The sequence below is a fragment of the Aquarana catesbeiana genome, linkage group LG08 (genome assembly GCF_042186555.1).
Source record: "Aquarana catesbeiana isolate 2022-GZ linkage group LG08, ASM4218655v1, whole genome shotgun sequence".
NCBI lineage: Eukaryota > Metazoa > Chordata > Amphibia > Anura > Ranidae > Aquarana > Aquarana catesbeiana.
This window is the reverse complement of record NC_133331.1, coordinates 282,924,046-282,941,160: the sequence shown is the minus strand read 5'-3', so window position 1 is coordinate 282,941,160 and position 17,115 is coordinate 282,924,046. Positions and strand designations below refer to the sequence as shown.

The 17,115-nt window shown below is 43.4% G+C and overlaps 1 protein-coding gene across 2 annotated transcripts; it reads left to right on the top strand.

Moving 5' to 3' along the window:
* The first annotated feature begins 1,135 nt into the window (after positions 1-1,135).
* LOC141104616 (uncharacterized) lies at positions 1,136-14,594 on the top strand. 2 transcript variants are annotated; one of them, XM_073594260.1, is made up of 8 exons: positions 1,136-1,758; positions 3,848-3,959; positions 4,569-4,724; positions 4,811-4,922; positions 5,042-5,139; positions 5,374-5,413; positions 10,057-10,155; positions 11,530-14,594. In XM_073594260.1, the coding sequence occupies exons 2-8, from the start codon at positions 3,885-3,887 to the stop codon at positions 12,399-12,401; spliced, it is 1,452 nt and encodes a 483-aa protein (XP_073450361.1). In that variant the 5' UTR covers positions 1,136-1,758; positions 3,848-3,884; the 3' UTR covers positions 12,402-14,594. The 2 variants fall into 2 exon arrangements, with proteins under 2 accessions (XP_073450361.1, XP_073450360.1); XM_073594259.1 differs by having other exon boundaries at positions 1,142-1,758; positions 5,374-5,491.
* Positions 14,595-17,115: the final 2,521 nt, after the last annotated feature.

Here is a 17,115-nt window from a genome sequence, read left to right as displayed (position 1 = left end):
TGTGGTGAGTGGGAAAAGAAGGCAGTGTGCAGGCATGTTGGGTGGTAAGAAAATGTACGCTGCAGGCATTGTGGGTGAGGAGAGAAGGTGGTGTGCAGGCATGGTGGGTAGGGAGAGAAAGTGGTGTGCAGGCATGGTGGGTAGGAAGAGAAGGTGGTGTGCAGGCATGGTGGGTAGGGAGAGAAGGTGGGATGCAGGTATGAAGGGTGCTGAGAGAAGGGGGTGCTGTCACGGTGGGTGCAGAGGGAAGTGGGGCTGCCTGTGTAGTGAGTTCTGAGAGAAAGGAGGGCTTCAAGCATGGTGGGTGCTGAAAGATGGGGAAGAGGTTCAGATGTGATAAGTGAAGGAGGGTGCAGAAGCAATAGGAGATGAGAGATTGGACAGCAGGCACAGTGGGTGATGTGAGAATGGGGAGCGTAGGCAGGTGGGTGCTGAGAAAAGTGGGGTTCAGGTGTGGTGGGTGGTGAGAAAAGGGTGGGTGTAGGTGAAGCAAAAAGGTGAGAGAAGGTGGGTGCAGGAGTGGTGGTTGGTAAACAAATAAGTATGCCGCTGCAAGAGGTGGTAAGAAAGAGGAGACTACTGGTTTGGTTGGTGGTGAGAGAGGGGAGGGTGTAGGTGGCGAGAGAAAGAGGGTGCAGTGGGAGCTGAGAGAAGGGAATGGCAGGTGCAGTGGTTCCTAAGACCCCATTCACATGCAAAGCTCAGGGAGAAAAAAAAAAAATCAATGCATCTCTATACTAGTGATGGTCCACATCTCCACTCCTAAACGCCTGAAGCCAAACCCCTGAAGCTCAAAAAGGTTATGAAATTACTTTTGTAGCTCAATTCAGGCAGATTGGTGCGTTCTGGGGCATTTTGAGTCTCATAGAATGGCATTGGTGCAAGCAAAAATGCACAATACACGTGTTTTTTTTTGTGCATTTATCGGAGATTTTAAGGATGTGTCCACACAGCAACAAATGATGTCACAGTTCTCTATAGGCTAATACAAACACATCTGAAGCTCATATCCTGAAAAACTAGCATAAATGCGCAAAAACAGGCAAAAAACGTTCAGAAAGACGCACAATAATGCAGCCTAAATGCAGTGTCTGTAAATAGTGTGAGGATGTGGTTGTAGGAGTGGTGGGATTAAGAGAAGGGGGTGCAGGCACGTTTGTAGGATGTAATATAATAATATTTAATATGTAAACAATAATATATAAGATGTAATATAATAATATTAAAGTTAAAGATTATGATTATTATTTAGCTAGAATAACGTCCTTCCCTACTTCCGCTGTTTGCGTTCCACAGCTGCCTAACTGCTTCCTGGTTACCATGGCAACACCTTTTCAAGCGAGAGGACAAAATACTAGAGGTCGGACAGTGATAGAGTCACATTGACGTTCAATCTCGCGTGGACAGTAACTTGTAAATATACCCCCTCCCTCTTATGCTATTAAATTGTAAAAAAAAAAAAAATGTCCTTACTACAGGAGAGCGGCAGCCATTTTGTTGTAGAACGTCAAGCTCTTTCATGTATCCTGCTCGCTAATGATTTCAGCAAAATAAAACTAATATTGAGTAAATAAGATGTAGCGCTATCTCCTACTTTTACCCAGTAACTAAAAGTTGACATAAATTAAGTCCAGCAGTTGTTCTGTGTTTGAACCTAGCGGCCATTTTATTGTAGCCCAAAGGAGGCGATTGGAGTGGAGGCCCAGTAAGGGCAAAAGCTTCCAGATGAGGTTGCAGAGTGTGTCTACTGAAGAGGAGGTAATAATGTCTTACTATTATGGAATGACTGAAATAGACAAGGTGGTCCCAGCACTTTCTGAGAACTGGATGAGGGAAGGTGGTCATGTGACTATGTGGGTCAGGTCACATGTCCTGTATGCAGTATACACAGGGGGCAACAATGGTGCATTTACATGCTGTCAGATAGAGAGTAAATATGAGATTCTTCTGACAGGGTTAATTCACCCTTACCAAAAAAAAATGCACATGCAGGTAAGAGGAACCTGTAGTTAAAAACAAACTGCAGCTTTGACTAAAGTTTCTTAAAGCCCTTGCTATAGGCGTAGGCCTTTTATGTACCTCCCGAAGCCTAGCTGAAAAACTCCCAGTGGATATGCCATCATGCCTTGTTGCTAGGATGTTGCTAAGACACTCCCAGCAGTTAACACTCACACCCACCACCACAGGAACGAGTCTTCAAACCCCTTTACATGTGTGGTCTACTACCTCCTCTGACTCAAAATCTCTGACCTCAGAGTTACTGTAACAGGGGAGAGAGAGCGTATGCAAGGGGGATTGAATCCACTGGGTGTGTGTTAACAACATCCTAGCAACAAGGCAGGGATGATGTCATCTTTGAGATTTTTCCCGCCAGGCTTCAAGAGGTATGTAAATGGCCTACACCTATAGAGATGGCATTATTTAACTTTGGCCAAAGCTTCACAGTTTGTTTTTATCTACAGACGTCGCCCCTTACTTCCATAGGCAGTTTTTTTTTTTTTTAAGCCTAGCCCTTTAAGAGGTGTGGTTTATAGAGATGCATCCCTTTGCTTATATATACTGAAGTTCAGTTTTTTTTATTCTGCCTTCATTTTACAGAGCTCTAGCATTTTGTGTGCATATATGTTTCTGCTGTTTACTGTTTTTGTGCACAAAGCTCTCTAGAATCTGGTGGCTCATACCTCTCTAGAATCTGGTGGCTCATACCTCTCTAGAATCTGGTGGCCCATACCTCTCTAGAATCTGGTGGCCCATACCTCTCTAGAATCTGGTGGCCCATACCTCTCTAGCAGCTGTTGGCCCATACCTCTCTAGTAGCTGTTGGCCCATACCTTGCTAGAATCTGGTGGCCCATTCCTCTCTAGAATCTGGTGGCCCATACCTCTCTAGAAGCTGGTGGCCCATACCTCCCTAGAAGCTGGTGGCCCATACCTCCCTAGTAGCTGGTGGCCCATACCTCCGTAGAAGCTGGTGGCCCATACCTCCCTAGAAGCTGGTGGCCCATACCTCCCTAGAAGCTGATGGTCCATACCTCCCTAGAATCTAGTGGCCCATACCTCTCCAGATACTGGTGGCCCATACCTCTCTAGAATCTGGTGGCCCATACCGCTCGAGAATCTGGTGACCCATACCTTTATAGAATCTGGTTGTCCATACCTCTCTATAATCAGGTGACCCATACCTCTCTTGAATCTGGTGGCCCATACCTCTCTGAAAGCTGGTGGCCCATACCTCTCTAGAATCTGGTGTTTTTGTACCCATATTTCTCTGGAATATGGTGTTTTTGTGCCCATCTTTCTATGAAATCTTGTGCTTTTCTGTCCATGCCTCAGTGAAATCTGGTGTTTGTGTGCCCATACCTCTCTGGGAGCTGGTATTCTTGTGCCCATATTTCTCTGGAATCTGGTATTTTGTGTGTCCATATCTCTCTGCAAAATGGTGTTTTTTGTGCTAACACCTTTGGAATCTGATAACGTTGTTCCCATACCTCTCTGGAATCTGGTCATTCTCTACCCATACATCTGTGGGATGTGCCCATGCCCATTCTTGTGCCCATGGCTTTCTGGAATCTAGTGTTTTTGTGCCTATACCTGTCTGGCGTTCTTGTCCCAATTGCTCTCTGGAATCTGGTATTCTTGTGGCTTTATCTCCCTGGAACCTGGTGCTTTTGTGTTTCTATCTCTTTAGAATGTCGTATTTTTGTGTCCATACCTCTCTGGAATCTGGTGTTTTTGGTGCCCAAACCTCCCCCCACCATCTCCCTTAAACTTGCATTTCATGAATTCCTCACCACTCCTTGCTCTGTTGCATTTTTTCTATTCACATGTTTTTTTCTTTTATATTACAGGTGATTTTTAAAGACAAAATAGATCACCTGACCAAGAATGGAAAAGGAATGTGGCCTGACTGAGAGGGTATTAAAACTCACCCTGGAGATCATCTGCCTGCTTACTGGAGAGGTGAGGAGGATTCTGGGAGGTCACATGACATCACTCTTATCTCTATTAATAAAACACGGGCCTGACTGGAGAGATGAGGGCGATTCTGGGAGGTCACATGACATCACTCTTATCTCTATTAATAAAATACAGACCTGACCACAGAGATGAGGAGGATTCTGGGAGGTCACATGACAGCACTGTTATCTCTATTAATAAAACGCAGGCCTGACCGGAGAGGTGAGGAGTATTCTGGGAGGTCACATGACATCACTCTTATCTCTATTAATAAAACGCAGGCCTGACCGGAGAGGTGAGGAGGATTCTGGGAGGTCACATGACATCACTCTTATCTCTATTAATAAAACACAGACCTGGTTGAAGAGGGAATTATTTCCTGTAACTTCATGCTACATTACACTATTTTCTTTCTCTTCTTCAGGACCCTATTTTGGTCCTATTTGTGACATGACATTTGTTTAGCCTAGTTTCTGTAACTGCTTGGTATGAAAACACACCTTAATAGAGAGAGGAAACTATTTGTAAAGTTAATAATTTTCATTCACTGAGAAGGTTTTATCTAGCTGGGATGGTGATATAACTTGATGTCTATTTTTTTTTTAAACGTAGAATTATCTAGCGTTCAAGTTATCTGATGGCTTGTTCACATCCAGCTTGCTGAATCCCCAAAGCCCTATTATAGAGCCCTCATCTCACTTCTTGAGAAAGAACAAAAAGAGGATTGAAGAAGTCATCAGAGAGACCATTGAGCTGCTGACAGGAGAGGTGAGCGGTGCCGGGAATTCTGGGACATTATCCAGTAACAGACAAGGGATGTGTCTGGATGGTGACTGTATCATTGTGTGTGTCAGGTTCCTATAAGGTGTCAGGATGTCACTGTCTATTTCTCCATGGAGGAGTGGGAGTATATAGAAGAACACAGGGATTCTATGATGGAGAACTGGCTGCCCCTCCCATCGCTGGGTAAGAGGAGACTTTCATTTCTTGTCATGGAGAGAAGAGTATTGAGGATCCCCCTAGATACACACATCCTCTGATATAAAGACATAGAAACAATTTAGCCAGTGTGCTGTTTCCTACAGATGGATCAAGTAATGGGAACCCACCAGAGAGATGTCCCCGTCCTCTGTATTCCTGGGACTCCACACAGGAACATCAGCAGATCCCTCAGGAGGATCAGGTATGGATAAAAAGCAAATATTAATTAGTATATAAACTACTGTGCTTTCGGCACAGCCATCTTTAAAGTGTGAGGTGGGTTTCCCCCAGATCTGACAGATAGATCACCTTTACTCTTTATCTCCCAGAGCAGGGTTTGGCGATAAGCAATGCGCTATCTGCAGAGTTTGTTGATTTTTGTGATCATTATAGAATCAAAACTGCTTTAATGTATTATTATTTACTCTTTTTTTAGGTGATGCTGAATGCAGACCAGACGGATTGTGTAACTGAAGGTACAGAGGAAGAGGATGAGACATATGTTAGAAGTGATGAGCCATGTAAGGAGGAAATTCCTCCAGAGATCAGCACAGGTGTGTGAGAAACACTAAAGCCTAGTACACATCATTAGAAAATCAGACCAACGATCATCTGATTTTCCCTTGTACCATGCTGAAAGCGAGAATGCCATTATTAGTATGAAAATTCTCGAGTGTCAAAGGAAAACCTCCCACGTTCGTAGCTACATTCCTGCGTAGAATCGGAAGTAATGTAACGTGTATGTAAGTAAAATGCAATTATATAGCCATTTTTATCCCATTAAAAAATAAGGAAATTAATCATGGTAACAATAATAATATTAACCACTTAAGCCCCAGACCATTTTGCTGGCCAAAGACCAGAGCACTTTTTGCGATTTGGCATTGCGTCGCTTTAACTGACAATTGCGCAGTCGTGCGACATGGCTCCCAAACAAAATTGATGTCCCTTTTTTTTCCCCACAAATAGAGCTTTCATTTGGTGGTATTTGATCACCTCTGCGGTTTTTATTTTTTGCGCTATAAACAAAAAAAGAGCGACAATTTTGAAAAAAACGCATTATTTTTTACTTTTTGATAAAATAAATATCCCCAAAAAATATATAAAAAGACATTTTTTTCCTCAGTTTAGGTCGATATGTATTCTCCTACATATTTTTGGTAAAATTGCAATAAGAGTATATTGATTGGTTTGCGCAAAAGTTATAGCGTCTACAAAATAGGGGATAGTTTTATGGCATTTTTATTAATAATTTTTTTTTTTTTACTAGTAATGGCGGTGATCTGCGATTTTTATCGTGACTGCGACATTATGGCGGACACATCAGACAATTTTGACACATTTTTTGGACCATTGGCATTAATACAGCGATCAGTGCTAAAAAAATTGCATTGATTACTGTAAAAATGTCACTGGCAGAAAAGGGGTTAACCTCTAGGTGGTGCTGTATGGGTTACGTGTGTCCTAGGGAGCGTTTCTAACGGGGTGGGGGCGCTGTGTGTGACACTACACTGATCGCCGCTCCCGATCACAGGGAACAGAGATCAGTGACAGTGCCACTAGGCAGAACGGGGAGATACTTGTTTACATCAGCATCTCCCTGTTCTTCCTCACCGTGAGAGGATCGCGGGTATCCCCGCGGACATCGAGTTCGAGGGACCCACGGTCACGGAGCTCCCGGCGGGCGCGTGTGCGCCCGCAAGCCGACTCTTAAAGGGCAACGTACAGGTACTTTAATCTGCCTGTACAAGTCCTTTTACCGCAGTATATCTGCGTGAGGCGGTCGGGAAGCAGTTAATAATAATATTTGGTTTTTAAAAAAATACTATTATTAACCACCTGCCACCGCTTACAGTACGTTTACTGCTAGCGGCGACACAGCGAGGCACTGCAACACTGTAAGTCGCAATATAATTCCTGGTTTAGAGGAATTGCTCACCTGTGCTGTTGGAGAAATCCAGCCAGTTTTTGAGTAAAATCAGCACATATACAATTGTTAGGCACACAGTTAACCCCTTGATTACCCTCCTGATCACCCCTGTCACCCAGCCAGTGCCATCAGTGTACGGTATTATCACTGATCGCTGTATTAGTTTCACTAGCAATGTCAGTTAATCAGTTATTGTCCCTCCCAGTCAGTGTCAGTTAGCACCAGATTGACCGCCACACTAACACAGTCCCACTATAAGTCGTTGATCACCAGACACCGCGACATAACCGTATGTGGCAGTGTATTTCCTTGTTTAAAGGAGCTGTTTACCTGTGCTGTTTGAGAAATCCAGCCAGAGCTGTAAAAGTAAAATCAGCACATATACACTTGTTAGGCACACACTTAACCCCTTGTTCGCCCTCCTGATCACCCCTGTCACCTGGCCAGTGCCATTAGTAAAGTGTCAGTGCACAGTATGATCACTGATTGCTGTATTAGTGTCACTAGTAGTGTCAGTTAATCAGTTAGTGTCCCTCCCAGCCAATGTCAGTTAGCACCAGAATGCCCGCCACACTATCACAGTCACGCTTTAGGTTGCTGTTTACTAGTATGGTGTTTGTACGGATCAGTATCTTGATCATGATCAGAACTATAGTAGTGTCCCCAAAAACGCAACATTATCAGGATCAGCCCTTGATCATTCCCAGCTCTTGTAACATGTAGCAGAATACAATTTGGCTAAATGTATTAAGAAATGAGATTTAATTGGATATGTTTTATAACAGACAGAAAATATTATGTTTTTTTTCACATTTTTCTGTCCTTTTTTATTTATATAATGAAAAATAAAAAATCCCAGTGGTGATCAAATGCCACCAAAAGAAAGCTCTATTTGTGTGAAAAAAAAATGATAAAATCTTAATTTGGGTACAGTGTTGCATGACCGCGCAATAAACAGTTAGCATAGACCAGTGCGGAATAGCAAAAAATGCCTAGTCATGAAGGGGTAAAATCTTCTGGAGGTCAAGTGGTTAATAATAATAATCACTAATCATAACCCTTTATTTGTTCGTTATTCTGCTATTCACTTATCACTGTCTCAGAAAGTTCAGTTTAGATCTCCTCAAAAAAAATCTGTTGTCACCCTGCATACGATCATTTTTTTCATGTTTCCGAAAAAACTATTTTTGTTGCCATCTTCTTCCGGGTCGTAAATTCTTTTCAAACATGCGCAGTCTCTCAATTGATTTTTTTTTTTTTTAAGGACGAGTACTGTACTAATTAAACAAAACTCCTTTGTGTCGTTAACTAATAAAAGCAATTTTCCAGCATGTCCTTTTGGAATTGTTTTGTCTAAACCAGGGGTAGGCAACCCTTGTGAGGTGGAGTTCTACCTGAACAACTTGAAAGAGATCAAAGATCACCAGTGTTCGGCGTCAGTCTTATTTTTTAAGAAATTAGCTAGCAAGGCCTAACTAAATAGTATATAAAACTTAGAAAAATATAATGAAACAAATTTTACTGTAAAAATATAAGCCTACCTTAAAAGTTGACAGTGTCAGTCAGTAAAGCAGTGGACGGTGTCACAGTAGGGCAGTGGATGGTATCAGTAGGACAGTGGATGGTGTTAGTATGACAGTGGACTGTGACAGTGGGCGGTGCCAGTAGGACAGTGGACGGTGCCAGTAAGACAATGGACGGTGCCAGTAAGACAATGGACGGTGCCAGCAGAGCAGTAGATGGTGTCAGTAGGGCAGTGATCAGTGTCAGTATTTTTTTTATTTTTATTATTTTATTTTGCATTTTCTTTCATTATTTTTTACAATTTTATTTTTTACCCTTTTTTTAACCCCTTTTGGGGGGCTGTGGTGTAACATTAGGGGTCTAAACAGACCTCTGATGTCTTACTTTTGAGACAGAAAAAGGAGATTGAGGACACATTACTCAGTCTCTATCTTTGCAGCCTCAGCTACACAGAATGAATGAGTAGGAATAGCTCTCTACAGAGCTTCCTGTTCATTTACAAACTGAAACATTGTATACAAAGTTTACTATGCTTCAGTTATGAATTTTACACAGTGAGTGATCGGTGCCGAAAGGAAGCGGCTGGTAAATGACATATTTACTGGCCTCTACCTCGTTCTCCATCCTGAAAAGATCCCCCACAGCAGCCAGCAGAAGAGGAGAGGAGGAGAGGAGGGAGGTTGGCAGCGCTACGAGGGGGGGGATAGGAGAACACATAGGGTGGATCGGGCACCAAAAGGAAGAGTAATCTGGACAGGAGGGGTTGTAGCATTTACTGGAACTGATCCCCTTTCCTCCTGCAGCTGCTAAAAGACAATGAGAGAGAGGGGAGAAGAGGCGGCTTTCAGCAGCTGCAGAAGGAAAGTGGATTGGCTCCAGTAAATGCCACCACTGCTCCTGTCCAGGTTCTGGGGATTGGCAAGGAAGGGACAGGATCTACCTGTCACCTGCCCTCGATTGACGGGTTGCTGACCCCCAGTCTAAACAGTCGACATTGGCTCTCAAAAGCAGTATACTAATGAACAGAACATCAAACAATTGCTCTCCATATGGATATTTTCATCCGATTTTCTGATAATGTGTACTAGGCTTTAATCCAGGGAAGAGTCCCAGATTCTCCTTGTTCAGTCACTACAACAATCTCTTCTTCTCCCCCCTCCTCTGTCAGTAGACAGTAATGGGGAGACAGTATGTGCCCAGTGGGGGAGTCAGGAGCCATCAGCCTCTATTAGACTCTCCAATATAATCAAAAAAAGGTTCAAAAAGGGAAAAACTTCACTTAAGAAGTATACAAAGCATACATAGCTGACTCACCCATGTCATTGTGTGTTACCAACGAAGAGACGTGACCAGGAGGATCAGAAAACCAGAGAATCAGCAGAGCTGGGGGTTACTACTGAGTGGAGGATCAGCAGAGCTGGAGGTTACTACTGAGTGGGGGATCAGTTGAGCTGGAGGTTACTACTGAGTGGGGGATCAGTTGAGCTGGAGGTTACTACTGAGTGGGGGATCAGTTGAGCTGGAGGTTACTACTGAGTGGGGGATCAGTTGAGCTGGAGGTTACTACTGAGTGGGGGATCAGTTGAGCTGGGGGTTATCACACACACTATCTGGGGTCTCTCATACATCTCAGTATAGGGGCTTCACTCTCATTTCTATTCACAGACACTGCATCTCCTCAGACAGAAGTCAAAGATGAAGAAGATGTGGAAGTAATACAGATTAAGATTGAGGAACAGGAAGTCCTTCCAGAGATCAGCAAAGGTGAGGAATAAACAATAAATGCAGATAATGTTCACAAGTTTTTGAACTGTGTGCCATGATGGTCAGTAAGTCCCTCTTCATCCTTAAAGCGGTTATTAACCAGTTCCCGCCTGGCCTATAGATAAATGACAGGCCAGGGGGGACATTCGATGTCCCGGGTGGAGGTCATATGGCATCCTCTCGGGAACGTGCCTTGTGTGCTCCCCATGGGCAATCTACATACAGTCTAGCTAGAATCTCCCACTCCTCCAGATTGGTATCTGCCCATCAAGGCATTTTGAAATGTACATAACTCCTCCCATGAGTCAGCCCACTTATTGCATTGGGGGTGAGGGCTTACAAAAAGAGTATGGAAACAGGGTGATGTGATGTTTTTAAGAAGCTATGTACAGCACTCTGTCGGCCCCTCCCAGCAGCCATGACATACTTGCATTGCATAGAGAGCTATAGAGATCCAGTGATTTTTTTTCATTAGATGTATTTATATAGCACAACGATTTTATATAAACATTGTAGATTTACATTAGTCCCTGCCCTCAAGGAGCTTACAATCTAAGGTCCCTAATTTACATTCATACATACACCTACTAGGGCCAATTTAGACAGGAGCCAATTAACCTACCAGCAAGCCTTTGGAGTGCGGGAGGAAACTGGAGTACCCAGAGCAAACCCACCCAGGCACAAGGAGAACATGCAAACTCCACGCAGGTAGTGCCATGATTGGGATTCAAATCGATGATCCTAGTGCTGTCAGGCGAAAGTGCTACCACTGTGACCTTTATAACCTTGTAGTGTCGATCCAAGCCCGAGGTGTGTGTTTCCCCATTGGAACTCAGGAAAAGGGGTGCTGGCGTCAGGTTTCACTCATCCAGAAGTGTCGGTATAGAAAGTGTAAGACGCTGCTCACCCAGCCCTATGCATGTAGGTGTATGTGATGGCTTCAGCTAATGCAGCTCCACAGGCCACGTCCTCACCCACCCACCCTCTTATATTAATCACATACGTGTGTTTATCTTTCTTCTGCCACAGCTGACGATGCATAAATGCTCTAGTTCTGCTCTTGTCTCCCACCTCTATGGCGGTGGGACGAAACGTGTCAGGGGACGTGGGCTGTGGAGAAGCATTAACTGAGGCCATCATATACACCTACATGTATCGGGCTGGGTGAGCGGCGTCCTACACTCTCTATACCGACACTTAGTCACTGTGATGCCATCACTGGATCAAAAATAAGGTATGCAATGAAAACAGGTTCTGTATGACCAACTTGTATATTTAGTGACCATTTACCTGTTACTGGCCAGTTTACTTCTTACATTGCAGAAGGCCAACACAATTAGAATAAGCTATAAATATGTTCCATTGTCTCTCCAGATGGAGCAATGGAAGAAGAAGAAGACATCACATCAGATTCTTCAGAACACAGCATTACTCCAGATCTTAATTCAGTGCTTCCAAGTGCCAACTGTTCCTCGAATCCATCGCCCCAAATAGGGAATTTGCTCGGTCTCTCCCCTCCTGCCACCGATCATACAGCTTGTAGAGTGGGTAAAAGGTTCCTATGCACAATGTGTGGGAAATCTTTTACCCGGAGAGCCAGTGTTATTCAACATCAGAAGAAGCATACCGGGGAGAAGCCGTATTCGTGCTCCGAATGTGGGAAATGCTTTGACAGGAAAAGGAATCTCATGACACATCATCGAATCCACTCTGGGGAGAAGCCGTTTTCATGTTCTGAATGCGGGAGGCTTTTTGCCTGGAGAGCCAGCCTCGTTGAACACCAGAGAACTCACACGGGTGAGAAGCCGTATCCATGTCTAGAGTGCGGGAAATGTTTTACTCAGAAAACCCATCTCACCAAACATCAGAGGACTCACACTGGGGAGAAGCCGTATTCTTGTTCAGAGTGTGGGAAACGTTTTACAGAGAAGGCCTATGTTATCGTACATGAGAGAACTCATACGGGCGTCAAGCCGTACTCCTGTACAGAGTGTGGAAAATGTTTCAACCAGAGAAGCCACTTTTTCGCACATCAGAGATCACATACGGGGGAGAAGCCGTTTTCATGTGCGGAGTGCAGGGAATGTTTTAGTGAAAGAGCTCAGCTAGCCACACATCAAATTATTCACACTGATGTCCACCCGTATTCTTGTCCCGTTTGTGGAAAATGCTACAGCAGTAAATCAAATCTGGTTCGGCATCAGCAGGTCCATACAAACATGGAAACTCCTGCATGTTCTGACTAAGGGAATCATTTCTTCAGAGAGACAGGATGATGTCGCATGTCTGGGCTGAACTGGATGGACTTGTGTGTTTTTCAGCCATATTAACTATGTCCTGTTACTTTAGGTTGTTAGTATTGTTGTCGCTGTGTCAGTATTCTTCCCCTTCTTCTTTCTAGCTCCGTTTTTTCTCTGTTTGAATTTGGATCCATGCAGAACAAAGCAAAAGGGTTGGTTCAAAGCTGAACTCCAGGCACCAAAGCTTTTTATCAAATTTACTGTATAAATCAATAGCCACAAAGGATATAAATCCACTTTGTGTGCACTAAATATCTGCAAACCCAGATATTACCTTGTAAAAGTAGCAGTGGCATTGTTATTGTGCTCCACATAGCCTGAGCAGAGCGGAGCCCAGCGGATCCACCCACTACTAAAACTATGAGGGGAGGGGGGGGCAGGTACATTACCAGCTACCCTGCACAAGGAAAGAGAGCATCAGTAATTGGTCTGTATTAGACCACATGCACATGGGGTGAGTACTTGCGTGCCCCATGCAGGGCCTTGTTTTGCCAGCAGGCGGATGCACAAGTGTTCTTTGCATCCCCATGCTGGCAGTCCCATCGATGTCTTTTGATACACTTGACTGCACGGATATTAGAGATGTGCACGACGGAAACATTTATTTTGTTTAGGATTCATTCATTGTTAATACTTTCATTTTGTCATATTCATTTTCGGAATTTGTTTCATCCATTTGGATTCATTTTGTATATTTGTTATTTTCAAACCGATTTGAATTTCGGAAGACGGCTATATTAGTTCTATTTTATTCTGTTCTTTTCTATTCTATTCTTTTATTTTCTGTTCTATTCTATTCTGATCCATTCTTTTATTTTCTATTCTACTCCTATTATTTTCTGTTTTATTCTATTCTCTTCTGTCGAGCAGGCTAAGGCCCCCCCATACACACTATTAGATTTTCTGCAGCTTTTTGTCTTCAGTGGTCAAACCTTAAGAGTTTCAATTTGTATGCAATCAGGCAGGCCCTTGCACTGCATGGTTTTGGTAAATCTGAAGACAAAAATCTGCAGAAAATCTAATAGTTTGTATGAGGTCTAAGACCCCATACACACTATACAACTTGTGTTGTCTGATTTCCTTTAGATTTACCAACACCATGTAGTGCAAGGGCCTGCCTGATTGCATACAAATTGAAACGGTTAAGGTTTGGCCTCATATTATATGGTTTGGTAAATCTGAAGGAAAAAATCTACAGAAAATTGTATAGTGTGTATCCAGCTTTAGTAGGAATCATCATCTTAGTTCACCTTTATATCTTACTGTATTTATTGCAATATGTTCCCATTTCAAATTAATTATTGAATTCAGATAATTCATTTTGTTAGATTTATTTTGGATTTGTTGAAATTTGTTACAATTGTGATTCAGAAATTCGGATACATCCGAATCTCCAAATAGAAAAAATGTTGTCCAAATTTCGGTTTCGTAAACGAAACACGTCACACACGTCTAACAAACAAACAACACATATCTAACAGACACAGCCACTGGGGTAGATTTACTAGAATTGGTGCAGCTGTGCACGGTAGCCAGTCAGCTTCTAGCTTCATCCCGTTCAATTAAGCTTTGGCAATAAAACCTGGAAGCTGATTGGCTTCTGTGCAGAGCTGCACCAGATTTATACTCTCCAGTCTTAGTAAATAAACCACAGTGCCACAATACGACATCCGTGTGGGTGCTTGTCCCTGAACTTACCCTGGGTGCATTTGAGGCTGTGCACGCGCACAGATGTCACATTGTTGACACAAAAGCAGCTGCGTGTCCCAATAGACATCTATGGGACTGGTGTCACGGGGATGTGCGCAAAAACTCCTCTTGCTGGCACAACGGGGCCCTGGGCAGGGCATGGAAGTTATCCCCCACCTATGTGAATGGGGCGTACATGGAGCTTTTGCACAGAGGCAAAGTGTAGGAGTTGTTTCATGTTGGATTACTGAGCAGATCTGTAAGAAACACACAAAGGACACCAAGATTCAGCATGACTGCAGTATTTCAATATTCTTGGGCTTTGATTTCAAATTTCAGACTACCCACCTTTCCTTGGCTCCTGTGTCAATCCATTTAGACATTGAGAGCGAAGAGGAATACCCCTTCAGGGTGTGGAGGAGCATGTAAAGTAAGCCATAGATGATGCAATATTATTTTCCTGCAAGCACAGGTTGCAGGAAAAAAAAAAAAAAATCGCTTGATTCCCCCACCAACACAGCCAGTGTTGATGGAGGAATCCCTCCCGCAGCGCTATTGCATTCTGCCGGCAGGGAGCCTTTCCTGCTGGCAGAACACAATGATCACTGTTAGCAGCTGTAGCCAACAGCAGTAATCTGTCAGAAACCATGAAATCAGACCGAGACAGAAGTACAGTTAAAACACACTTGTTTAATAATAAAATTAAAAAGAACAAACCTAGTCAAAACATAGCTAAAGTTCCGGAACAGATAGTCAGCCAAGCCAGAAGTCAGGGATCAAAGTAGTGGAACAACAAGCAGGATCTGGAGCCAGAGGGGATGCCAGCAAAGCCAGTCTTTAAACAGGACCACAGGAGATAGTTTCTTGTGATGTGACCAAGACAAAGGCAAAGAACCTCTGGACTGGACAGCTTAAGTAGACAGGACTGATGAGCAGGATCATCAACAGCTGAGTAACTGTGGAGAGAGATGAGAGCTGGCAATTAGCCAACAGCTGAGCGGCCAGCTCAGAGAAGGAAGGGCTGAGCCCAGCCTTGACATAATCGCATGCAAAAAATCTGACATGCTGGTTGTACTAATAAAGTCGATCAATGGATCAACTTAAATACATCCAGCCTGCCCATAGAGGGATGTAATCTCGGCTGGTCCTTGCTGAACCAGTCAAGTTTCATTCGATGCATTTCTGGCGTAATGCTCTCTATTAGGCCTAATCACCAGATCTATCACCTAGGAAGAGCCCATAGACCTGTGTAGGATGTGTCATGAGGGACTTGTAGCTGGTGCTTGGTGGTTGTCCCGGTGCTGTCATACAGGGGGCGAGGCCAGTGGGAGTGACTCTGTACCTTGTGATCACTGTGACCAATTATAAAATGTAAACACAGGTTACAGGTAGCAGCCGGGTGTCACTTACTGGCCGGTGATCAGGAAGCACAGTTTGTTCTTACACACAGATCAGTCAAAAAAAAGTCTTCTAACCACCAGCCAGCACCAGTTAAATACAGTACAGAGCCAGCAATAATGAAATCCACCCCTCATGGCAAAAAAAAAATCAGATCACCTTGGGGTGTCTGCTTTAAAAAAAGGGGTCATTCCTGAGGTTTATAGACTGTCCTAGAATTTTTATTTGGTGTTTGTTTTTTGACAAAAAGTAAGAGAAACTTTTTTTATATTTTTGGTCTTTTTTTCTTTATATAGTAAATTGGTTAATAAATACTATCAAAAGAAAGCTCTATATGTTTAAAAAATTATATAAATTTAAATTGGGCACAATGTTGCATGACCACATAATTGTCAGTCAAAGTATCACAGCACTTAAAGTGGTTGTAAACCTCAGACATGAAATATGAACAAAGCATATCCCTCTATAGTGTGTACTTATCTCAATCCAGAGCACTTGAGTGTCATTTCTGTCTGCTGCTCTGCTTTGTTCCTCAGTTATCTGCATGAATCACTTCTGACAAGTTTTTCTGACACCCAACGAAAACGATGATGGGAGGGATCTCCAATACACAGCCTGTGATTGATAACCTCAGTACAGTTGCTGTGTGAAGAGGGGCATGTCCCTTTCCTCCAATCAGCTCTCAGAGCTCCCCTCGCTGAGCTCTGTAGAGTGTAACTTTAGCTCTCTGCCCTCCGTTTTTCTGAAAGCTTAGATAAGCTGTATAAATTCTGAACAGATGTAGAGAAGACTGCAGAAAAATATGTACAACTTATGTAGGATGATTTGCTTCATCCCTATCTATCCCCTGAGACCAGACACTGCACTGGGTATATGTAACGGTTTACAACCACTTGAACTTCGGTGACGTGACTAGTGATACACATATGCCTCTCACAGGAGCTGAACTAGTTGGAAGAATCACCAGTGACTGAAGAGTAACCGTTGTTTTTAGGACATTCCTAAAGTCCACATACCTTTACACATAGGACGCCATTTTAACCCGCAACCCCTGGCTCAATAAATCAATATGTATGGATTATTCTAACTGTCTCCTTCAGACTTTAGAGGAGCCGAACTGTGGCCAGTGGGAGTGGAAAATATCCTGGTGTCAGTAACAACACCCTATTGTTGGTGCAAGTGAGAATAATAGTGCCCCACCAGTGGTGTCAGTGAGAGGAATGGTGCCCCATCAGTGAGAGGAATGGTGCCCCATCATTGGTGTCAGTTAGAGGAATAGTGCCCCATCATTGGTGTCAGTTAGAGGAATAGTGCCCCTTCATTGGTGTCAGAGGAATAGTGCCCCATCAATGGTGTCAGTTAGAGGAATAGTGCCCCATCATTGGTGTCAGAGGAATAGTGCCCCATCATTGGTGTCAGAGGAATAGTGCCCCATCATTGGTGTCAGAGGAATAGTGCCCCATCATTGGTGTCAGTGAGAGGAATAGTGCCCCATCATTGGTGTCAGTTAGAGAAATAGTGCCCCATCATTGGTGTCAGCGAGAGGAATAGTGCCCTATCATTTGTGTCAGTG

Coding starts and splice junctions, on each gene's coding strand:
- LOC141104616 (XM_073594259.1), top strand. CDS start 3,885: ATGGAAAAGGAATGTGGCCTGACTGAGAGGGTATTAAAACTCACCCTG. Junction 5,140..5,373: donor AGATCCCTCAGGAGGATCAG/GTATGGATAAAA, acceptor CTCTTTTTTTAG/GTGATGCTGAATGCAGACCA. Junction 5,492..10,056: donor TCCTCCAGAGATCAGCACAG/GTGTGTGAGAAA, acceptor TTCTATTCACAG/ACACTGCATCTCCTCAGACA.